The following is a 24357-nucleotide window of genomic DNA, read 5'->3' as shown; positions in this document are numbered from 1 at the left end:
AGAGTTAACGTACCACGGAGGGGTCTGAACTTACGCATGGTCTCGGTTTGGCTTTCTCTGGGGTGGATTAGAAACCAAAACTAGTTGATTCACAGGAGAGCCTATGTCTAAAGCCAGAAAGGGAACAGAAGGGCGTCTGGCTGAGGGTCGGTCAGGCCAGGCCATGGTACGGCAAGGCAGGGAACAGAGCGGGAGCGGGCACCATACAGGACCGGGAGACACGGGACAGAGACCTCCGTGTGCATGTTCCACAGAGAACTGTGTGCCCCTTTTTGTAATTTTGAGTTCCTTGCTTAAAAAAAAAAAAAAAGGTGTCTAGTTGAGGCCTGAGATGAGTGAAGATCCTTGTTTTGCACCCTGAGTGGAGAACTTTCGGAGAGATGCTGGCTGTTGCCCCTCATGGGACAGTTCACTAGTCCTTCCGGAGTGCTAGAACCCGCAAGATGGTTTGCACCGGAGACTTTGAAAGCAACAGGGCATTTTTTGAGGCAGGATGGGAGGAATAAAACCTTGTCCAAAATAGTCCAATACGGTCTCCAGTGGTAGGGCATAGGGTTCCATCAGAGAAGTAGTGCAGGACACAAGGTCGGGGTGAGTTGGGGACAGCGACATGGAAAATGGTTCTGTCTGAATTTCTGTTGGGATGCACGCGGGGTTCATTAAGGCAGAAAATTCCTGGAATGGGCTCATGTCGCGTGACCAAAGACTGAGCTCAGTTCTTGTATCTCCTTAGGCTAGAAGTAGTGTGATCTTAGAAAATTAATTTAGTCTCTGAGTCATAGTTTTCTCAAGTGGAAAGTGATAGAAGTATTACTTGCCACTAATTAAATGGTAGATCATGTGAAACAGTGGCCTTCAGCTGAGAGCAAGATAATTTAGGTTTTTAAATATATGCAAGTCTGACTGCCTCATGACTTTTATCAGAAACCTAGAAGCAGAATGAGTTAAAAAAAATAATAACTTGACAACAGAAGGAACCCATACAGATTAGGGGGGTCTTTCGACAATTCCTTTAGATGTTCTGTACATGGTTTCTTTGGGGCCATCAAGGAAAAGGAAGTAGCAGAATGAAATCTGGGGCATGACTGGGGGGTTGCGGGGAGGCCTGGAATAGGAGCCCCCAGAGGAGGCAGTGAGAGAGGCAGGTGCCATGAGAAGGCGGAGAATTATGGTAACATGGGACAGTTGCGTTGTCAAGAGGGACAGCGCAGTCCTTCCTCCCTGTTGGATGTCAGTGTGTGGGGTTGGGTGACAGACCTGGAAGACAGTTCCCTGTATTTGAGAGCAGTTTTATTAGCGTCATTTATTTATGCTTGGGTAGTGGAAAGTGTTAACTTGATAGTAAGTGCCAGGTGCCTGTTTATCTCAATCTTCACGTGGTCCCTGGGAGGGGAGTCCACTCTGTCCTCAGGTTCCTGCTGTCTGCACAGCCCCGGGAGAGGCTCCAAGAAGGTTCAGTCAGGTCCCGCATCCAGCGCGAGGTGAGGAGCCAGGCTCTGACCCCTGCGTGACAGCAAAGCCTGACAGACAATGGGCTTGTCATACCAGCCCCCCAGGAGCCTGGAGCTTGAGGCCAAGGCCAGAGTGGTGGCCTCCACCCACCACAGGCTCTAGCAGGGGCATAAGGGAGGAGGAGAAAGGATGGAGACTCAAGTCCCAGGCAAGCGACTTTTCCCCAGAAAGTCCTCGAAAAATGGGCAAATGCAAGGTGCTGCAGGAGAAAGGAGCAAAGACTCCACCTGGGGGGGTGGGGGGGCTGGCCTGGGTCCTGGGCCCCTCCCCTGCCCTTTGGTGCCTCTTGTCAGTATGCGTGTGGGAGGGTTCTTAGGACTGAGCTGTATATTGAAGTGATGTCTTCCAAGTTGAAGTTCTTTCTCATGATGGGAGTTTGCCAGGTGGGGATCATGAAGGAGTAGGTGCTTTCCCTCTCCTTTCCTGTGTGGCTTCCCTAGGATTTTGGGGGCTCATCCCTGATTCCGGGTAGCCCATAAATGGTAAGAACACCCTGTATGCCTGCGAGATACCCACCTCTCTGGGTTTTTCAAATCATAGGCATGTCTAACTCTGATGATCTTCTGCTCCAGTCTTGTGTTCTTTTCTGCTCCCGTTCTCCATCTTGGTTTCCCAAGGAGCTGTCCTGTGTGGCTTTTTTTGTCTGACTCGATTGCTGTCATAGATGCAGATGCAGTCTTCCCATGAGGAAAAACTCTTCTCGTCAACGTCCTGAAAGTCCATGTGTACCTCAGGACTGGCTCCCTCAAAGTCCCCCAACCCTCTCAGAGGTGGGAGGGTTCCAGGGCACTTGACCAGAAGTGAGAGCTACACTAAGGATGAGGAACTTGTTGCATCATTTCATTAGTATGAACGAATAGCCTCTTGGGCTGTCTGGAACATTCAGACACTTGAAAGGCATTTGCGGGATGCCATGGCTCTGGAGTTGCCCAACTAGACTCCACAGGGGGAGGTGGCCTTCTGAGCAGTCTGGCTCATTACCGACCACCCCCTCAGTGACAAGTGATCAGGTGGCCAGCGTCCAGGGCAAACCTTAACTGAGGAAAAGTTATTCACAAAGTCTCCCCGGCTTCCTGCTCTTGGCAATGGTGGAGGCAGACCTTTTCCTCTGAAGTTGTTGTAAAGGAAGCTTCCGGAAGCTTTTCTTCCTTAAAAAGCCAGGAGTTGACCCTTTTGAGCACTCTCTCCCTCCACCTGGAAGCTGGGCATGGGGTTCTTTCCACAGATAGTTGCATAGCCCCGCTGAACCCCCAGACTGTTGTCTACAGGTGTAAGCCTTTCAGAAAAGCCGACCAGATGTGCTCCTACCATTTCCTCCAAGGAAAATGAAAGCAGGGAAATACCTACAGGACATTCCGTGCAGAAATGTGCTGCTTTAGCTCCAGGCTGATTGAGATTACCAGGGAATGCATTCAGGGGATGAACGTGACCATAGCAGTAAAAAAATAAATAAATAAATAATAATTAGACAGAGGGTAGAATTTAAGCTAAGAAAAAGGAGGGGGAAAGAAGTGTTCTCAATTCTTTTTTCTTTTCTTCTTCCTAGCAAGAACCAGTTGAGTCATCTTTGGGGCTTAGTAATGGAGTAAGTGATCTTTCTCCTGAGTATGCCGTCCTGACTTCAGCTATAAAAAATGAAGTGGATAGTACGGTGAACATCATAGGTAAACTGTTTTGACATCTCATTTTTTATCTACACCAGCAGCCCCCTGGGGTCTAAAATTTGTAAAACGTGATTTGAAATAACATAGTCAGTGGGAGGAGGTCTTGGAACCATCTCAAAATGTGAAGTTCCAGCCCCCGGATTTCAAGGCTGAAGAATAAAGGCCTTTGAGGACCAGATAAAGGAACTTTTGATGGGTCAGCCTCAAGAAAATAGGCCAAGAGTGACTTCCCAGGAGACTCCAGTAGATGAAATGGGTTTCTTCTGCCCTCATGATTAGTGGTTCTCCATCTTTCAGTAAGCAGTCCCATGGACAAAAGTGATAATTAACTCTTTGGACTCGGGAACAAGGAGAGGGTCCTCTCAGAACCCGGTCCGTGGCACAATCTGCCACAAAGGTGGAGCTCTTCTTGCAAATGAAGGAACTGAGGCACAGACACCTGTGGCCCAGATGGCACAGTTTGATTCCACCAAGATTGTTGAGCACCTTCCACAGACCAGACAGTGCTAGAAATAGGTTGGGGAACAGGACAAGCCCCATCCCTAGTTCCGTGGAAGGAGACAGTAAACACCTCGGCCACAGATGACTACCGCACTAGCATGTGTGAGAAATGCTGCAAAGAAGAGAACAAGGGAGAATATCTGGGGCCAGAGTCAGAGGGGAGGCTTCTGGAAGCTTCTGGAAGGAGTGGTATTTCCTCTGAAGTGGGTGGGTGAGGGGGAGCCCCGGGATGGCCTGGCATGGATCCCCACATAGGAACCTGCTTGGAGGGCTAAGGAAGTCCAGAATGGAAGAGTGTGGGTGAGCTTAGGGAGAGGGGCACAAAGGTCTGTCAGAGAGGGATGAAGGGTGGGGTCCTGGGGACTTTTCAGGCCATGGGAAGGACATTGGGTTTTATTCCCTAACTGCTGGAGGGTGTGTTTAAAAAAATTTTTTTTTTAATTGAAGTATGAGAGACAGTCAAGTACACAACTGTTTTACACACACAGACACACACACACACACACACTGTAAACCCCACCTCTTGCAGGGTTTCAGGCAGGAGGGGGACCAGAGTGAATTTCATCTCAGCCAGATCCCACTGGGCCATGGCTCTGAGTGGACGGTGGAGGCCTTACAGTGGTCTCATCTTCCAGCGCCAGCCCCAGAATCCAGAATCAGGCTTTGCCCTTGGGCACCTTGTGGTTCATTAAACTCTTCTCCATTTTGTAGACTGTCAGAGCTTCTGATGCTGGTAAAACCAGTGAGATCACACAGAACTAGGAGCGCAAACCTCCTGTCCAGGTGCCTTCACTTCTGGACCCTCAGATGCTACAAATGTTAGTCCCTCCTCCCCATCTTCCCCTGGGTTTTGGAGTTTGGGAAGTAGGGTGGTGTATGCAAGGACTCCCTTGAACGCTGAGGGCTGTGGCAGAGGCAGTGTGAGGGAAGGATGGGAGCCCATGCCTGCCAGTCGGCTTCTCACCTCCCCTGGGGAGTGACCAGCACTCAGGTCATCATCGACTGGAGCTGCTTCAAGCCCTCCTGGGTTCTCAACGCTCTTCCTGTCCTCAGTGGGCAGCCTCTGGAAAGCCTTGCCCAATGAGCCCTTTAAAAAAAAGAAAGAAAGAAAATATTTGCCAAGATTCCAGGCACTTTTTCTTAAGATTCAGCTCTGTTGAGTGAGCTGGTTGGTTTGGAGCTCTCCTTCAATTATGAGGTGAATTCAGCCTGGTATAAAATGGTGAACAAAAGTCACAGTAGTGCAGATCTTTCTTTACCTTTAAAAAACAAAACAAAACACAAACCATCTGGTTGAGTCTTTGGCATGTAAATTCTGTCAGGTTGATTGTTCTTTGCCCTTTGGTATGATTGCTGCTATGGGGGTTGGTGCTGATTTAATGAGTCCTTACTTCCGGGGCAAAGCCGGTAGCCGGATGCCCAGTTTGGTTAGAAAATCACCTGCTGGATTAATTGAGTCTCTTCCTTGGCCTAATAAAAAAATAATAATGAGGTCAGTAAAAGGAGTTTGAATATCTCTAATTAGCTGGTGGCCCTTACAAAGGTACATAATAATACAGCAAGTAGATCCATGCAAGTATTTTAAAGAAGGGGATAATTTGTGATCATTGTGAACCGTAGCACTGCCTCGGATTTTTAAATCCTTCCTAGAGCTTTTATGTCCACTCCTGCCATGACCATTAATTAGCCATCCCCAGCCTTTGTGATTTGTGGACCGAGATGAGAGCACAGGGATTCTGACTCCCAAGGCCACGGTGGAATTTGAGAGAGTCTCTCTCTCTTGACCTTTTAAAAATGCCTGATTTTTAAAAATGACACCGTTCCTTGCTTTCAGTTCATGCGTCTCTGAGCCCTGAGTTCATCCCAGTTTTGTCTTCAGGCCCCAAGAAGGAAGCTTCTGGGTGTTTTCATTCTGCTTTTATAAGCATATATGTGGATAATATTTTAAATTGGGAACTGAAATGAGTGTTTTGTTGGTAGCAGGTTTTCACATGGTGTCTCGGTTCCTAGCGAGGAAAATAGATTGAAAATTAGTAAGTTTAGCTAGCAGAGGCCGCCTGCCTAGTACATTCTCATTCCAGGCCGGGTGGAGGTTGCTGTGAGTGAATTCAGCAAGTGAGCGAAACAGTCGCTGTGACTGGAGAACCCTTATTTGATGGCTGCTGTGGTTGACTTTTATTTTTGCCATGAATTACCAGCAGAAACACACACACACACACACACAGGTGCATGCTTGTGGCTGTTGGTGGGCTGGGCCCTGGTTTTGTCCTTGACAGCCGAACGCACTTTCTGATTTAGCCAGTTGTGCTGGGACCCCAAAGAGGAGTGCGGTGTCTCAGCACTTAAGTCTTGTCTTCTAACGTTCCGTCTCCCCTGGATGATGAAACGGCCCGGGTGAGCCGGCCCAAAGGCCTAAGCCTGCTTTCCTTTGAAGGGTGGCAGAAAAGAAACAAAACAAAACAAAACAAAGCAGAAAAACCTCTTCATTTTTATTTTTACTTTTCTTTAGCATTGAATTCTTTTTTGTGTGCAGTGACTTCTGTTTTTAGGAAGCGGAAGACGCCAGCAACATGTTGAATGGTTCTGACGAGACCCTGCTGGCGTCTTGCCCGGGTTAGCAGAGCTGTTGCTGAGCTGGATTGGAAATCATCTCCAGGCCAGGGTAAAAAGTTTGCAGGTGCGGGTGCTTTGTCAGGCTCGCTGGGCAGTGCTTTATAATCCCATTGTGTTTCTTGGTGAAAGGTGACCCCACCCTTCAATAACGCAGAGATTGCTGGCACGCAGGGAGGCTGTTCAGTACTCCCAGGTCAATCAGGCAATTCTTGGTGACTAGACATACAGCCGTTAGGAAATAATGCGATTTGGATTTTTGTCTGCCCACAGTGCACCTTATGGGATGTACATTTTTTGGTAATAGCTCCCAAGTTGGACTGATATGAAAAGTAAAGGTTGAGTAGCTCTTTTAGACAAGCTTAGAAACTCAGGTATAACCAGAGAGGACTTGCAGTTGCAAGAGAACAGATTCACAACGTAGAGACCATCTTCGGGTCCCTACGGGGGCCTCGTGCTTGTGACTCAAGGTTGGCAGCCTCGGGTACCAGAATTCGTAATGATTTGAGGGTGGCCAAAAGTGCTGCTAGGCTATAGAAGTGCTGCTAGGCTATAGAATTGTGTCTTCGTCTTTTTCCAGCCCCTTTGTCCACTCTTCTTTTTTGCTATTTTTCCTGGTGTGTACCATGTCAAAAACTCCATCTACAAGATACAAAATAGCTTGAGGTAGATGTTTAGATGGAAGGCGCCCCCCCTCAGCAGGGGGAGGGAGTGAAGGTCTTCCATGCTCCTTCTCGGTGGGCTGTGTGCCATGCCCCGTGCCGCCTTGGGGGAGGGCTGAGCTCTCTGCCCATCCAATTTTACCAGAACTCCTCGAAAACTCTAAGCAATATGAAACTCCATGTGAGATGTGAAACCCAAACGTCACAATAGATCCAGACCCAGACCCAGAACCGATAGTGCACCTTATCTTTCTTCAGGGGACTGGACCTGGGGAAGCCTGGTCACAGATGCGGGACTGCACGGGACGCTCTCAGTTGCCATGTGCAGCATGAGGCTTGCCAGTGGTTTGGCTGTTGCCCTTCAACCTTGAGACGTTTTTATTTGCCCAAGAAACCTGCCGTCTTCTTTTATGAGGCTATATATTTCTCACCCTCTCCTCTCCCTTGCTACCCCCCTCATTTATAATTAACCATCAGCTCCTCCTGTCTCCCCTCATACTTCCCAAATCCAGCCCCTTCTTTCTCTTTTTGATATCACCCCCAGTCACCTTCACTGTTGCCGGGGCTCTGCTTCCATTCTGCCCCTCCCCACTCATTCTCCACATGGACAGATTTTTTTTCTTTAATTTGTAATTTTTAAATTACACAAATTTTTTTTAAAGATCTTATTTAGTTATTTGTGAGAGAGAGAGCACAAGCAGGTGTAGGGACAGAGAGAGAGGGCGAGGCAGACTCCCTGCTGAGCAGGGAGCCCAACCGAGGAGGAGCTCAATCCCAGGACTCTGAGATCATGACCTGGGCCAAAAGCAGATGCTTAGCCGGCTCAGCACCCCCAGGCACCCTGGGATTTTTTTTTTTTTTAAATGCCAGTCTCGCCATGTCACCATTGCCTGCAAGACAAAGACCCGACTCTCTCTTGTGTCCCCAGAGCCCTGCTACCTGGTCCCTGCTGACCCCTTTTATATTTGTTTTTGAACTTGAATTATTCTGAACATTTTGACTTCCATGTGCCTGTCCCTTGAGAAAGCTAGGTGGGCTGTGTGTGTCGTCCTTGCGGAGTGGCCGTGAGGGCTCATCCACATGACCCAGAAAGACATGGACATTTGGCAATTCTGCTGGGAAGTGTAAGCTGCTACCCCAAGAAGTCTCATCCACATCTCCGCTCCCAGCCCATCGAGCCTTGAGATGTGTTGATTAACTCAACTGAGATTTTACTGGGACAGATTATTTGCTTCCCTTTGTTACGGTAGCACGCAGCGCTGTTTTCTCGTGGGAGTGAAGAGTGTATACTGCCCCAGTTACGCTCTTGCTTTGCCTTGACCTACAGCAGCCTGGTGAGGTGGGCACAGGCTGCAGCTGGGACGCCTGGCCCATGCAAGGACAGAGGTCCATTCTCCATTAACCCCATAGTGACCGTCTTTCCCACCGTGGCTTATGGGCATCTAACCCAAATCATGGCTGCGTTTTATTGCAAAAAATAAAATAAAAAGCACAAAGATTAGGAGTCACAAGACATAGTCTCTAGACCTACTCCCACAATTTTTTTACTTACCACATGATCTTGGGCAAACTCCCTAGCCTCTCTGAGACTCGATTTCCTGAAATATAAGACAGAAGTAATAATAATAATAATCCTGATCTTACCTACTTCCCAGGGTTGTTGGGAGCACAAAATGAGCATAGTGGGAAAATCACTGTGTAGTTAGAAGGTGGCAAAATAATATTATGATTATGATATTATCAAAATTATATTGAAATATATTTGAGTAGGGAGCGTAGCCTCGTCTGTGCTGCATCGTCAGCACTAATATTAACAGTTTCAATTCTCGAACTTTTGGATAGGCTCAAGAAGAAATTTCTCTCCACAGTACCGTGGATAGCATGATTTTGTATGCCCGCTAATAAGCTTTATGCTGAACCCTACAGCGACCTGGGTGACCTTGGCAGTCTGGCTGGCCTCTCTGGGCTTCGACTTTCTTTAGCTATAAAGTGGTAGGACCACCCCACTCCCCTCTTCCAGAGCCCGGGTCTTCATTTCTAATAGTCTCTGCTCTGAGAACTTTCTGTGGGGCATGGGGCAGCACCAGCTCTTTCAGGTGGAGGCCCACACTAGGTCAGCAATTGTTCATAAAGTCAGAATGACCTTTTAAGGAACCAAACTGGTGCATCAGTAAGCAGCCATGAATAATATTGTTGCAATTCTTAGCAACTAGGTCCAGATAAAACTGCATTCCTGTGGGTGACTCTTTTCCTGATGGGCTGACCCACTGTGCTGGAGAAGCTCTAGTGGATTCCTAGCCCCTCCAACCATTAGAGAATTTCCTCGGCACCCAGTACAGAGCTGCCGAAAAAGCAATTTCCCTACTGGTTATGAGCCCCGAGTCTCATGAAGGTGAGAGTCATCAGTTTTTAGCCTCAGATGGGCTTAGAAAGGTGGGAGCAGCCCGGTGGGAACTTGCTGAGCCCTTTTGGTTGGGTGAGACCGCCCGGCAGAGCATTGGAGCTGAGCCACAGTCAGGGAGAGTGGAATTTGATTCCTGGTTCTGCCACTTACGGGCCCTCTGACCTTGAATTAAAATTTAACTCTCCACGATGCCTTTCCTTACATCTAGAATGGGGGTGATCATTGTGGGGTTGTGGAGCCTTCTAGGTGGGAGGTCAGGGGAGAGTGGGAAAGGCAAAGGTAAGTGCTCAGGAAGTGTTTGGTTTTGTTACCCTTAATTATCAGTCAGGGTACTCGGGTGCCCTGCATGGTGCCATTTTTAAAAAAATATATTTTATTTATTTTTTTGAAAGTGGGGGAGATAGGGCACAAACAGGGGAAGCAGCAGGCAGAGGGAGAAGCAGGCTCCCCGCTGAGCAGGGAGCCTGACTCGGGGCTCCATCCCAGGACTCTGGGATCATGACCTGAGCTGAAGGCAGATGCTTAATGACTGAGCCACCCAGGCGCCCCACACGGTGTCCGTTCTGACTTGATTCGCTGTAGCAGATTGCTGATGGCTTGCGATGCGTGTGTCTTTTTGACTGTCAGGAGTCAGTGTTGCTGTCTGTGTTGTCACTCGGGGCAAAGGCTGGTGGTTCAGGAAACTCATGAGAGAGAGAGATCGGTCAGATGATTAGGGCTAGTGCCTATAGAGCATCCAGAGAGCATCTCAGATGCTGGCAAGTCCTTGCTTCTTTGGGCTTGCCGCTTGTGAGTTGGGCCCCCCATGATGTTTCAGATGTTACACGAAATAGACTAAAATGAACCCCTTTCAGTGTACTGTTCTGTGAATTTTGACAGAAGCACTCAGTTGTGTAACCACCACTATGTTTAAGACCCAGGACATTTGATCACCTCCCCTCTGAAACATTTCCTCCCCTTTCCCCCAGTTTCTGGCTACTATGGCCCCCTCTGTTTCCATCACTTCCTCTAGGTTCTGAAAAGCCCCCTTGCCAGAAGTCTTGAAATTCACTAGGAAGCTTTCATTGTTACACGTGTCTTCATGTGACCGTGACCTCCCGCGGGACTTGGGTTCAGGTCGGTCTGTTTAGCAGAGCTTCATGGGCTGCCTGAGGCAGAGGCCATGAGCCTGTGCTGGGACTTGGTACAGAAGGTTCTAATCCTGCTTTTCAACTCTCTCAGGAGCCAAGGCTTGGTTGGGAGATGAGGCACACAAGTAAAAAGCTACAGGAAGAGATACAGAATTAACTTGAGATGAGGCAGAAAGTCAAGAAGTGGAACAAGGTTGTGTCACGTTGTAGTTTCAGCTGAGCACTGGGGACAGTGAGGGAGAGGCGCTCTGGAAGAAGTCCTTCTGTTCTGGGGTGGTCAGGAGAAGAGAAAGCAGAGGCATTCTGAATACTGCCTGTTGCTCACCGCCCCCCCCCCTCCAGCCCATGTGCTCCTGCCTCAGTGAAGCCTCTGAGTCCTCAGACTGGAAAAAAAATCACTTTCTCAACTCTTTTCATGTGGCCTCTCCCTGGCCCCCTTCCCTTCTGCTTCTTTTCAGAACTGTCCTAAACTTAACTTCTAGAGCATTCTTTGCTGGCCCAGAGCCCCACCAGAGTTCTCACAAACCAGGCCCTTGACTGGGTTGATGGTGCTCTGCCCCTCCTCATACTTGACAACAATGTCCCTCACAAAGTAAGTGCTCAGTAAATCTCCCGTGAGTTGAATGACTGGCTGAGTTGGGCACTGTGAGGAGAAGCAGTGAGGGAGAGACTTCCTGGTCAGAGCAAGGGGCTGTGAGGATAGGAAGACACTTGAGTTGCTGCCGTTATGTGTGCTCCTGGCTCGCTTGCCGTACTTGGAATGACAGGGCAAAAGAGAAGTGAATTTTAGAGGGTTGCAAGTGAGAGCGGCTTTGATTTAAATCGAGTTTATAGAAGACCTCAGTCGCCTCAGTGGGCAGGGTGTCGCTTGTCACCAAGCCCTCCTCAGACACACGCATGCACACCCTGTTTGCTTTCTATCCTCCGACTGCTTTTAGGACTTGGGAAATCTTGTTTTCCTGCCATTTTATCTTCCATGGGAGAAGAAGCAGACGAGACTTGAGAGAGGTCAGTGTCTGCGCTCAGTCTGGGTCTGGTGAACAGTGTAACTGATGCTCTTCGTGTTCAAGTAGGATAGTCTAAGGGATAAAATAAGAATTTAGGAGACTGGGACGCCTGGGTGGCTCAGTTGGTTGGACGATTGCCTTCGGCTCAGGTCATGATCCCGGAGTCCCGAGATCAAGTCCCGCATCAGGCTCCCAGCTCCACGGGAAGTCTACTTCTCTCTCTGACCTTCTCCTTGCTCATGTTCTCTCTCACTGTCTCTCTCAAATAAATAAAAATAAAATATTAAAAAAAAAAAAGAATTTGGGAGACTACCTGCCGCTTATAGCCTGTCTGCCTTTTCTTTAGTTGTATCTCCCTGCACCCCAGGAGAACCTGAACAACACTCCATTTCCCTTCCTCTCTGAGGAAGTGCTGTGGCTCTGTGGACGGTTAGCACATCCCCACATCTCCTTCCCCCAGCCTCTTGGGTGCCTTCCCTCTCTTCATTCCAGAACCCGAGAATTCTCACTCCCCTCTCAAGGCTTCTCTGAATAGAATCAGGTCATGTTCTCTTTACCTCGTGCTAGTCATTTCATCTCTCTCCAAAAAGCAATTAAAACAGGAACTCATTTATAAACAAAAATACTGGAGCAATTAAAATACTGAGTGGTTAAGACAAGAACTTGTCCACGATGGCAGACTTCTCAAGAAGATAGGGACGTGGTGGCCTTTTAGCCTAACCTGATGGTCAAGAAAGCGGGAGGGATGAGGAGCCCTGCTCAGGACCTGAGCTGTGTGACTTTGGGGAGGTTAATCTACCTCTCTGTGCCTGAGCTTCTTCATTGATAAAAGGATTAGGATGGCTTGCCTATCATTCTCGGGGCGAAATGTTAAAATAACTTACACAGGCCTGAGTAAAACAGTGATTATGGTGGCCAAGTATTTTGAGGCCCTTGGGAAAACATTGTGATTGCTTTGTTGTTTCCATTTGTTTATCGGTACCAGTTTTCAAGGATATCTCATTCAGTCCGTTGCCAACGAAGTATAAGGTCAGTTCTGTTTAAAAGTAGGGGAGGGCATTAAGGGCTTTCAGATTAACACAACAGTGAGATACCACTACAGTGAAAACTCTGAGAGGTTTCAGAGTGGCCAAAGTAGGAAAATAGTGACCACACCAAAAGCTGGTGAGAATGTGCATGACTCGGGTCATCCATACATTGCTGGGAGTGTGAAACAGTGTAGCCACGCCAAGCAATAGTCTGGCGGTTTCTTATAAAAGGAAACGTGAAGTTACCGTGTGATCCAGCACTCTTGGGCCTTGATCCCAGAGAAATGGAAACTTACATTTATACAAAACCCATACACCAATGTTCTTGGCAACCTTATTTATAATAGCCAAAGAATGGAAATGACCCGGAAGACCATCAGTGAGCTGACTAGTTAAACAGACTGTGGTATATCCACACTGGGGAATATTACTCAGCCGTGGAAAGGAACCAACTATTAATATGCACTACACGGCAGGAAGGATGCATTTCCAGTGAATTAGGCAGAGTGAAAAAAGCTGCTCTCTCAAGGTTACTGGGTGAGCTCGTTTATGAAACATCCTTGAAAGGACAAAAATTATGGAACTGGGGAACAGATGAGTGGATGTCAGGGGTTGGAGACCGTGGGGAGGAGAGGCCGACGGAAGGTGGGTATAGGTGATGCTTGTGATGATGGATCTGTTTTGTAATTTGACTGTGCTGGTGAACACATGAGATGACATATGTGATCAAATTGCATAAAACTAACTACACACACACACACAGATACACACACAGGAGTACGAGTGAGACTGGGCAAATTTGAACAAAATGTGTAGATTGTTACCAGTGTCAGTACCCTGATGCTGTGCTAGAGTTTTCCAAGGTGTTTCCATTGGTGGAAACTGGATGAAGGGTACCCAGGATCTGTCTCTATTATTTCTTCCAATTGTATGTGAATCTACAACGAACTAAACGACTAAAAAGTTTAATTAACAAAAAGTTGAGGCAGGATTCAGAACCAGGTGGTGGGAATTCATCTTCTCAGTGTCCTAGTTAGTGGGTGTGAGGCTCGGGCAAGCATTCTGGCCCATTGTCTGGTATTTCCTCCCCTGGTTACATTGCCTGGAGGATAGGAAAGGACTGGGAGCATGAACAGAGCCCCCACAGCTGGAAATGATACAATGGAGTGCATTCTGGTGGTCCTTTCTCCTTAGTAAGATTTGATTTTGTCTCTCTGGACCCAGGACCTGGCACACAGCACAACAGCTTCCTTCAGAGCAAGAGCAGAGGACAGAAATGGGTCAAATTCAAAGCACTGTCTGTCTTGCCTTAGGGCTAGTTCTGGGTGCAACCTCTGGTCCTGCAGGCTTGGCTATACCAGACTGAGTTTGGAACATTGCCACATGTAAGCTCCATGGGCCAGCATGCTGGAAATGGCCCCGGGGAGCCAGGTTCCTGGCAAAGCTGTTTCTCTGGAGATATTAACCCAAAGCTAAGGCTGGGTTCTTCAGTTTCATGGCCAATGATGTATGGTGACTGAGAATTTGATTCCTGACTCTTCAACTCTTTGGGGAAAGGTTGTCTTTCTTGAGAGTGCCTGCTAGTGTAGGGAGTCAGGCATCAGTGCATTATGGCTGTTTTGTCTTTGAAGTTGTAGGACAGTCACACCTGGATAGCAACATCGAGGATCAAGAGATTGTCGCTAATCCTCCGGACATCTGCCAGGTTGTAGAGGTGACCACCGAGAGTGACGAACAGCCGGTCAGCATGAGTGAGCTCTACCCTCTGCAGATTTCCCCCGTGTCTTCCTATGCAGGTAAGAGGGTCGGAGGGAACCTTTAGAGCTGAGCAAGGTTCAGGGGCAGGGGGCAGCCCCTCCCGTGGGGCCAACCGCTTTACCACACAGCAAAGAACCTTTCCTCCATCCTGGGAATTATTCTTGCTTTATTTTCTCCATGAACATCTTCTTGGGTACTTGTATTCTCAGAAGACTATGGGCACAGCATTTCTTGACTCAGTCACTCATAACATTTTCATGCAAGACTAACAATTTTTCTTTGGAGAAGTAGTTTATCGATGTCTATTTTATTTGCATAAATGATCAGAAATCCGGAAGGGTGTTTTCAGTGGAATCTGAGTCGGATCAAGCTGGATAGAACCTCAAAGACCATTCCTTCAGCTCCTTCAGAATTTTTGGAAGTGAAGGCAGGTGTCCTAGGTCACATAGCCAGTGAATATTTGGGTCAGGACTTGAACTCAGCCTTGAGACCCGGAGCCACATTCCATCCCACCCTGTTTACTAGTTCCCACTTACTTTCCCCTTCTCTTTCAATTCAGTGCAGCTTCTCATCAGGCCAGGTGCCTGGGCCCGGCTCTGATTCCCCTGGGAAGGACCACATAACGACCCAGGAATCGACCCAGGCAGCCCTAGGATTAGAACTGGATTCAGGTGGCTCTTGCATCTTCACAGAACAAAGTAGTGGCTCCCTTGTCTACCACCATTACGTCATCTTATGCTCTCCCACAATCTCTGCTTCATTTTCTGGGGACTCGATTATAATTAGAAATATAAATTCTGAGTCAGTGTTACTGCTTGCAAACATTAAAAATAGAAAACAGAGGCCCTGTACCGAGGAACTGTAGTCAGCTCTCGTACATGTTCAGGAATCTTCCCAGTGTCCGTTACGTGCCTCCAGACAGTGTTCTTTAGTTTGGGTGCCCCTCCGGTGGCTGGCACACAGTCAGAATTAGTTTGCTTCAAATGACAGGGTCTTCGTGAATTGTCAACCACTGATCTAACCTTCAACTTTCTGAACACTAACTTTCTATATTTTTAGCTGATTTTTTAAAAATTGCGGTTAAATGGACATAGCCCAGAATTTGCCATTTTTGCTATTTTTAAGGGCACATTTTGGTGGCAGTAAGTGCATTCGCCTTGTTGTGCAACCATGACCACCGTCCGGCTCCAGAACTTTCTCATCTTATACAACTAAAGCTCTGTCCCCGTGAGACACCAATTCCCTCCTCTCTCCTCCCCCTACCCTCTGGCAACGCCCCACTCTACTTTCTGCCTCCATGAATTTGGCTACTCTGGGTAGGTCACGGAAGTGGAATCATACCGTGCTTCCATGAATTTGGCTACTCTGGGTAGGTCACGGAAGTGGAATCATACCGTGCTTGTCCTTTGGTGATGGGCTGATTCTACCTAAGGTCATCAAGATCCTGACTTTCTTCTATGCCTAGAACGTAGAAGGAACATGAGAGCGACTCTTGGCTACAGAAGCCTATAATCTGTCAAAGAGGATAAGCTGGTCGCGGGTTGTTTCGTCATCACATTTTGAGCCCCTACCTGTTTGAGATCCTTGGTGGTCTTTGCCAAGATCTAAACTCCTATTTGCTGCAGGGTTATGGTGCCCTGGGAGCTGTGCCCCATCAGCCTGGGTATCATCATTAGTCCCTCTTTAAAAGTCAGGGAGCTAAGGCCGGTGTGGGTAAGGCAGCGTGTCCGAAGAGGAACGGTGATACTCCCTACATGTCGCTGGTACCAGAAGCCTGTGCTCAACCCTTCCCCAGTTACCCTTCCCCATACACGTGCACAGTGCTCTGTGGTGCAGAACGCGTCCTCATCCCACATCTTCAGGACCCACCAAAGGGGCCAGAGTAGCATGTTTATGCCTTCGTTTTACAGTTGAGATAACACTAGGCTATTTTGCCTACTTTGCACAGCTATGGCTGGAAATGTGTGACTTTCTCCTCCATGGTGCCGCTGTGGGCATTATTCCAACCCATGTGGCTGTTGCAAATTTTTGCAAGGGTTGGAGCTTCAGAACCAACTTCTCTGTGTATCTGTTAGAGCCTTCCTGAAGCCTTCTGGAGGCTTCTGCAAAGACGTCGTCTTGCTGTTCTGCCCTCAGTGGCATTTTGCCTCAGCAGAAGAATCCCAGGAACAGCTGAGCCGTGCAGAGAGAGATGAAAATTTCATTACCCTTTTCAGGACATTTGCATAGATTAGAAAAGAAGGATCGCAGTGCCAGCCTGGCAGGCAGCAGGAGTTTTGTCGGAGGCTGGCTCTTCAGTCTGGCCTTTAGTTCTCTCCCTTGTTTTCATTGTCTGAATTCTCCAGAACCTTCTGGAGTGAGGCTTATTGGTTGGAGCCAAGATGTTTCTTCGCTGCCGCTTTTCCATAGCTTACAGACACGAAGTTTACCTGTTAGGGACCGTGGCTGGTTGAGGTCTTTTGGTTGAGGAACTTTATAGCCTTCTGCTGGGAAAGGCAGCTTTTGGGTTGTCATTCACCCCTCTTACTGCTTGTCTGGTTTTTTGTTTTTGGTTTTTGGTTTGTGTTGTTGTTGCTTGGTTTTTGGTTTGTTTGGTGTTTTTGTTGTTGTTGTTGTTTTTTCGGGTTTTTTGTTTGTTTGTTTGGTGATAAGTTTCCTTTGTTTGGACTCAAATTCAACTGAATTTCAGCTTCCTCTCACCATTTCATTCACTTGCTTAGGAAACTGGTATTTGGAGGCTGTTGTTTGCGATTTTTTTTTTTAATCCTTACTGATCACTGAAGTATAATCCAGTAGTATTACAAAACCACAGTCTGTTTTGCAAGTCCATCTTCTCTATGGTCTAAGTGGTGAGCAAGAAGAGAGGAGGTTTCCCTGAGTGGAGGTACTTGCATGGGATGTGTTAAGACAATTTAAGATTCTCATTGGATTATTAGAACTTTCCTGCTGCAGAGAGATATCCCAGAGCCCAGCCTTGGGAAACTCCGGAGGACAGTCATTTTCTATTTCAAGGTCTTCTGCATGGTGGTCTCTTGACTGATGTGTGTCTGACCCCAAGATTTTACTAGATTATTGATGGTTTAATAAAAGAAAGCCCAAGGAGGATTTTTATGGAGGACTGGGCGAGGGGATGGAGAAGAGAGCGTAGTAGAAAGGATTAATTGGTTGTCACTCAGAGAGTGGAGATTGCCTCTTGACCAGCAGTTAGCAATGAAGACTTTGAGTCTCCATGGAAACCAGAGAAACCTTGCCTTTTGCTGGGTGGGGCAAAGGTAAAAGTGCTCTGAAACAAAGAAGCCTCTGATTCGGACCTTTTGATTGAACTTTCTAGTGAGTTGAGGAAAAGGACTGAGGGAGAGGAATCCTTGCCAATCTTACTAGTAAAACTTGTTGAACAAGAGCCTTCCAGAAAATGTACCAGGATGTCAGAATGCAAAAAAGGCTTTCACACTAAGCCTCCTGTCTCCCTCCCCAGAATGTTCCTGAGGTGGTTGAACAATGGGGCTGAAGGGGCTTGTGAAGCGAAGACTAGTGTCTCCCCAGAACCACAGCTCGGGAAGAAGGACCTCTGAGATCAGCCAGTCCCGGGGTTGATCCCCTTCCCTCTCACCAGTCATTTTCAGGGACACTGGGACCACAGTGTTAAAACGGAGCTACTCGTGTACCTCTTACAGGTACTCAATATACCAGCTTTTCTGCTTAGTCATGCCACGCTACGGAAGCAACTGCAGTTTCTTTTTATTCCATTGTACTCACCATCAATTAAAAAAAAAAACAACAAAAAACCAGATCTAAACTCTTCAAAAGGGAAAATGAAATAATAGTGCACACTGATACTCGGCGGTGGCCTTGACCTGGACGCAGCAGCTGCCGTGAACCCATGTGCGATATAGGAAGGGATGTTGAGAACAGCAACAGTGAAGGAGAACCAGAGAAACAGAGGAACACGGGTCTGTGCGTGCTCAGCAAAGCCCCGGGAGCCAGTGGTGTCGGGGCACTGTGAGAGCCAGGCTTACTCCAGAGAGAAGTCTCTGAGTCCTCAGGCTGGAGCTTGAGGCATCTCGTGCTCCTGGGGGAAAGGCATGCAGGACCATGGTTTTAAGCAATGAAAGGTGGAAATCTCAGCTTGCTAATGTGGAGAGCCTTCAGAGTCACTCCAAAAGCAGGTGATCTTAATTTAGAAGGCACGCTCTTGACGAACATTTGCATTAGCCGAAAATGTCAGTACAGAACATGTATGTCTTTTTTTTGTCAAGACTGGTTCCCTGAAGCTTTGAAAGCTGGGTCCTTAAGGGCAGTGAGCATGCCGGTCATGTTCATGGTCTCTGTGGGGTCTTACCAAGGAGTCTGCCGGGGCTCTGCCTTCCACCTCCTCCCGCAGCTGGGGCTGGGGCTGGATCCCAGAACCTTGGTGGTAATTGCTCATTTCCACGGATTTCCAGCTGTCCCTGCCCACCCCCCCACCATGTCTGTTGGCGTCTGTTTGCTTGTTGCTATTCAAAGGGGGAAAAGGAACAGAAGATGACGGTATTTATGGAAGGTAATTAGGAGCAAAGAGGGTCTAGACATGTATGGGAGGAAGAGGAACCCTGGCTTTAGGGCACAGAGAGAGCTAAGCATAAAAATGGAAAGGGGATCTTGAAATTTCAGCCGGGGAGGCAGGAGCGCGGCGGGAAGCGGAGCTGTTGTGTTCTGTGCCGGGGCCCTGGAGTCGGACGTGCAGTTTTGTTTTCTGTCCTCCGTGCTGACTCAGGCCGCAGCTTTGGCAGGGTTTTCAACATCTCTGTTCCTCATTCTTCCTGGGAGTGGCCAGGAAGATTGCCGCCTCTGTGGGATACTGGGCCAGCATGAGGGTTAGGGGGGCAGGGTTCCTACCTTGCTGTGCGCTTGGCTGCTGTCGCCGTCAGCATAGTCACGGCCATGGTCAGCTAAGACGAAGCCTCCTCCAGGCGGCTGTTGCTCCCAGCTAGAGAGGCTTTGGAGAGGTCTGAGGAGAGGTGAGGACAGGCCCGAGCTCTGGTTGCTCCCAGTGGGCCCTCTGGGGTCACTCATGCCCAGGGGACGTCCCTGGAGAGTGGCTGAGGATGGTCAGCCTTCTCGTTTTCATTGTTGAAGGGATGACCCTGGGACTCACTTTGGCCATTTGTTCTTTAGCCTTTAAGTCCTATGGGGCTAGTGCTCTGAATGGTCGAAAAGGCTCCATCTGGGCCGAGGCGTCTGGTCCCTGCTGTGCCACCAGCCAGATGGGAGACTGGAGGTCAGCCGCTCCGTAGGTTTGGGACGGAAGGAGGTAGAAGGTGCTAGAGCACCTGAGCTCTTGTGCATGAGGGGCAGGGGTGGTGGTAGGAGCTGCTTCCCGCTGAGGATCTCTGCAGGGGTACAGCCCTGGCCCCCGGCTCTCTATAAATGTTCCCCGTGATGCTCTCTTTAGGCCCTATCTGCAGAGGAAGGACCCAGACTCAGGGATCCCTAAGGCTCAGTGTATTTCTCTACCCTCTGTGCTTTCATTTCCCACTGCCGTAGACACTGAAGAGCTGCCCACCATCAATTTTTTATCTAAAGAAATGACAAATATTTTAAAAAATTAAAAATTTTAACTTAAAATTTTCTATTTTAAAAACACTTGTATTATACGTACAGATGATGTGTAATCACTAGCTACTGACTTTGACTCTGTTCATCTAGCCTGTTGTGCAAAGCCAATGTTGAGCAAGGCCGATGAGCTCAGGACGAAGGCGTGCTGTCGCTCATTGAGTGTACGCTGTGGGCCAGGCCCTGTGCTCGGCCTTTTCCCACACATCCTCCCACGGACTCATCACTCGATCCTCTGGAAGATGTTCATACTCGCATCTTAGATGAGGAAGCTACACTCTGTGGAGTCAGGGAAGCTGTTCTGTGTCTCGCAGCTGGCACACTAGCTCAGGATGATAAGCGAATTAGTTATCTGTTGCTGCATTACAACATAACCAGAAACTCTGTGGCTTCCGACAACACGCATTTATGATCCCAGCCCAGCTTCTGAGGGTCGGGAGTGCGGGCATGGCTGAGCGCGGTTCTCTGCTCAGCCCACTGCACGCACAGACCTGTGGTCAAGGTGCGGTCCAGGGCTGCTAGCTCGTCTGAGGGCAGAATGGCAGGGAGGAGGTCTACTTCTAAGCCCACATGATTTGGGGTAGATCGTAGGCGTGGGTTGTCCAACTGAGAGCCTTGGTTTCTTACCAGCTGTTGGTCAGAAGCAGCTCTTAGTTGTTGTTGTTGTTTTTTTTTGGTCATCCAAACCTTCCCAACATGGCTCCTTATTTCCTCAAAGCCAGCAAGGGAGAAAGTCTCCTCACGAGACAGGGCTCAGTTACTTAATGTAACATCCCATTGCTCGCTGTGTTCTGTTGCCTCAAAGCGAGTCACAGGTCCCAGCTACCTTCCAGAGGAGAGAGTCCCAACAAGCGAGTAGACACCAGGAGAGGAGGATCATGGGAGCCCCCCCAGAATCTGTCCACCACCGTAACCTGGGTGGAAGAGGCAACTTTATAAACCCGAGATAGAAGTATGAAAGGGATGTGAGGTGAAAGAGGGATCCAAATAAGTGGGGGTGATCCAGGAAGGCTCTGAGTCGGGACTGATGTGAAGTAGGAGAAAGCACACGTGGGGTATGTGGATAGAGGAAAAGGGGGTGCACAGAGGTCCTGGGAAGCAGGGAGCGGATTGGCACCGCGGGGGCCAACACCCCAATCCTGGGAGGTAGTGGCCATGAGAAGACATAGCCTGGCCCTCAGAGAGGGAGCTACCCCCGACTCTAAAACCTTTCTCTGATGAACGGCCAAAATCGGAGAAATAAAATCCACTCTAGCATCTCCCAAGCACACGTGTTTATTGAGCCTCACAAAGGGGGTGAAGGTCATGAGTTCACTGACCATTTTTCTTAAAAAGAGAACTGTGGATATATATTTTAAACACTGCCTAAGCCTCACCACGGTCTGAGCGGCAGGAATGATGGCCCTGTGTTTTTCTCTCCGTGAACAGAAAGCGAAACTACCGATAGTGTGCCCAGTGATGAAGAGAGCGTCGAGGTAAGCATGGCGGCCACCGCTTGGCTCCAACAGACGCTGTGGAAAAGCGTTCCCCCACCCCACCACTTCGGGTTCCTCGCTGCTGGTTACGTTTCTCTATATCCGATCATGGGTTCTACCAGAAGAATTTGTGTTGGTGGGCGGGGGCTGTCATCAAATACACATAACATGAAAATTGGCCATATTGGATTTTGGATTCTACATTTAAGCTTTGGGGGCTGAATGGGAGGAGAGACAGTAAGGTGTTCCTTTTAGGAAAAGAGGCTTTGACGGCAGGAAATGGAGACTGAAGTGAGGCCATTGTTGATATTGTTGATATTCTCACCACTGTACACATCCCGATTCACCAGCAGAAACAGAAGGGCCGAGTGGCCAACATCAGGGACTGGAAGTCACCGTCAGAAAGGGTTCAGCAAAAATATCTCCACGTGTACCTGGGCTCCCCTCCCTCGGCGGTCCGTACCCAGAGGCTAGGTGTGTGTTCAGTCCGGATTCAGAGTCTCCTGCTTCCCATTCCCCTGCTCTAGGCTGGGCTCACACAATGGCAGGAAATGGCTCTAACCGCCTGCTTCGTGTCTGTGTTTGAGAGAGACAGAGAGACTGATGGTGGTTTCAGTTCGTGATTTCCCGGTGTACTAAACACTTCAAGTGGAGTCCAGGAACTCTGAAAAGACAGGAAGTGTAACTGCTCACAGACATTCCAACCCTGTTTCTTCCAGGTCAGAAATTCCAGCTCCTTCTTTGAGTGAAGTCACCCCTGAGACCCCCTGTTTGCTTGGCACGTTGGAGCTCTAAATCCACACCCGTTTGAACACAGTGGGAAGGCATTTGCCCTCTGAGTTCCTCCTCACTTCCCTTTCTCTGAAAGCACAGATTGACTCAAAAGACTGGACTAGGCCATGAGTGAGGAAGCAAGACTCTATGACAGACCAGCCAGGATGACCTAACACCTACCTCCTGATCAGGCTGGGGGGCCGGAGGAGAGGGGAACCAGAAAGCAACTTGCTGCCTTGTTTTCCTGCCTTCATAGAACTGTTTTGCCTATTTTTCTGGGAGGTAGCTAATGGGAATTGATAAAAGAAACCATTGTTTGGGATGTGAGCAGCTGGGTGTGGGTCTCGGTTGAGGGACGTGAAGTCGCTAAGCCTCTGTTCATTCCACGCCTCTTAAGAAACTCAAGTTAACACACCGACATGTGGGAACAGGGTTTTTTTTTTTTTTTAAGCCATTCGATAGAAGGCAAAGGAAAGAAATATGTCTCTTGATTCTTTTCTTTGAAAGGGACGACCACACTGGCGGAAGAGGAACATCGAAGGCAAACAGTACCTCAGCAACATGGGGACACGAAGCACCTACCTGCTTCCCAGCATGGCGACCTTCGTGACTTCCAACAAACCTGACCTCCAGGTCACCATCAAAGAGGAGAGCTGTCCGGTGCCTTACAACAGCTCGTGGCCCACTCTACCAGACCTCCCCCTCCCTCCCTCTGTGACCCCAGCGCCCAGCAGCAGTCGGCCGGACCGGGAGACTCGGGCCAGCGTCATCAAGAAGACATCGGATATCACCCAGGCCCGCGTCAAGAGCTGTTAGGCCTTCGACTTCCCCCAGTGGTTGTTGGGATTTCTTGGCTTTGTTTTGTTGTTTGTTTGTATTTTATTTTTTTCCTCTCTGACACCTATTTTAGACAAATCTAAGGGAAAAAGCCTTGACAATAGAACATTGATTGCTGTGTCCAACTCCAGTATTGGGGCTTCTCTTAACTCAGGACTCCAGCCCATTGGTAGACGTGTATCTCTAGAGCCTGCTGGATCTCCCAGGGCTGCTCCCTCAAGTTCAAGGACGTCATAGGACCAACACTCACGGGCGGCGAGGTGCTGCATTGCCTGCGGTCAAGGCCAGCATGGTGGAGTGGGTGCCTCAGAACGGATGAGAAAATGTGAACTAGCTGGAATTTTTTATTCTTGTGAATATGTACATAGGGCAGTACTAGCGACGCGGCCGTCTGCTTCTGCACCTTATCTTAAAGCACTTACAGATAGACCTTCTTCTTGTGACCTTGCTCTATTTCTCAGCACATTCAGCGCCCCCCTCCCCCCCCTCCCCACCATGGCCCTTTGTCCCGCTTCCCGGCCCATCCCATCCAGTTCCTTTCCTCCTTTTCCTCCCCGCAAAGGCTGTGTTCCACATCCCTGAGGAGGAGGAGAAGAAGAAAAGGAGCTTCTCCACGGAGATCCCATTTTTAAGACTGCTTTAAAAGAAAAAAAAAAGAAAGAAAGAAAAAGAAAATCTAATCTGCTGTGCTTGAATGCCACGCGGTACAAAGGAAAACTATCATGGAGATATTATGCAAATTCCCAGATTTGAAGACAAAAATATTCTAATTCTAACCAGAGCAAGCTTTTTTATTTTTTATACAGGGGAATATTTTATTCAAGGTAAAATTCTAAAGAAAATATAATTGTTTTTTATCTTTTCTACAGCAAATTTATAATTTTAAGATTTCCTTTTCTTGTTTATCAGCAGTTGTTATTACATCCTTGTGGCACATTTTTTTTTTTAATTTTGTAAAGGTGAAAAAGCTTTTATGAGCTCATGTAGCAATCAAATTATCCTGTGGATTGATAATAAATGAATATGATATATAGTTAAATTTTTAATGGGCATCATGCCTGACTTTGTCTGTGTCTGCTTGAGAGTACCACGATGGGACAGGGGGTGGCAAAGCGTCCGTGCTTCTTGGGGATCAAAACTTTCTCCCTTTTCAACCACAAGAAGCCCTGAAAGGGTCCTGACTCCGAAGATCAAATAGCCTTCTGTTTGGAGTGTTGGAGTGTTCGCCCGAGCCAGGTGCTCGGCTGCACGTTTGGATGAGCTACCTTCTTCACTCATCAAGGTCATGTCCCAGATAGGGACCGAGCTCCATTTCACGTGGAAGAAATGGAGGCTTCAAATAAAAAATGCCTTTCCTCAAGGTCACCTGGGTCATAAGAGTCAAGGGCGTGAGTGAAGGCCAA

The 24357-nt window shown here is 48.3% G+C and overlaps 1 protein-coding gene across 4 annotated transcripts in view; it reads left to right on the top strand.

Moving 5' to 3' along the window:
- The window catches only part of IRF2 (interferon regulatory factor 2), an 82289-nt gene extending 58289 nt beyond the window's left edge, over positions 1-24000 (top strand). For all 4 annotated transcript variants that reach the window (XM_032869884.1, XM_032869885.1, XM_032869886.1 and 1 more), the window contains exons 6-9: positions 3059-3176; positions 14150-14314; positions 21297-21343; positions 22625-24000. In XM_032869884.1, the coding sequence (XP_032725775.1) occupies positions 3059-3176; positions 14150-14314; positions 21297-21343; positions 22625-22933 (639 nt within the window). In that variant the 3' untranslated portion in view covers positions 22934-24000. The remainder of the gene's footprint in view (positions 1-3058; positions 3177-14149; positions 14315-21296; positions 21344-22624) is intronic.
- The last annotated feature ends 357 nt before the right edge of the window (positions 24001-24357 follow it).

The sequence above is a fragment of the Lontra canadensis genome, unplaced genomic scaffold (genome assembly GCF_010015895.1).
Source record: "Lontra canadensis isolate GAN:19392208 unplaced genomic scaffold, GSC_riverotter_1.0 scaffold39, whole genome shotgun sequence".
Lineage (NCBI taxonomy): Eukaryota > Metazoa > Chordata > Mammalia > Carnivora > Mustelidae > Lontra > Lontra canadensis.
The sequence above is the reverse complement of the archived record's forward strand: the minus strand, read 5'-3'. Positions and strand labels throughout refer to the sequence as shown.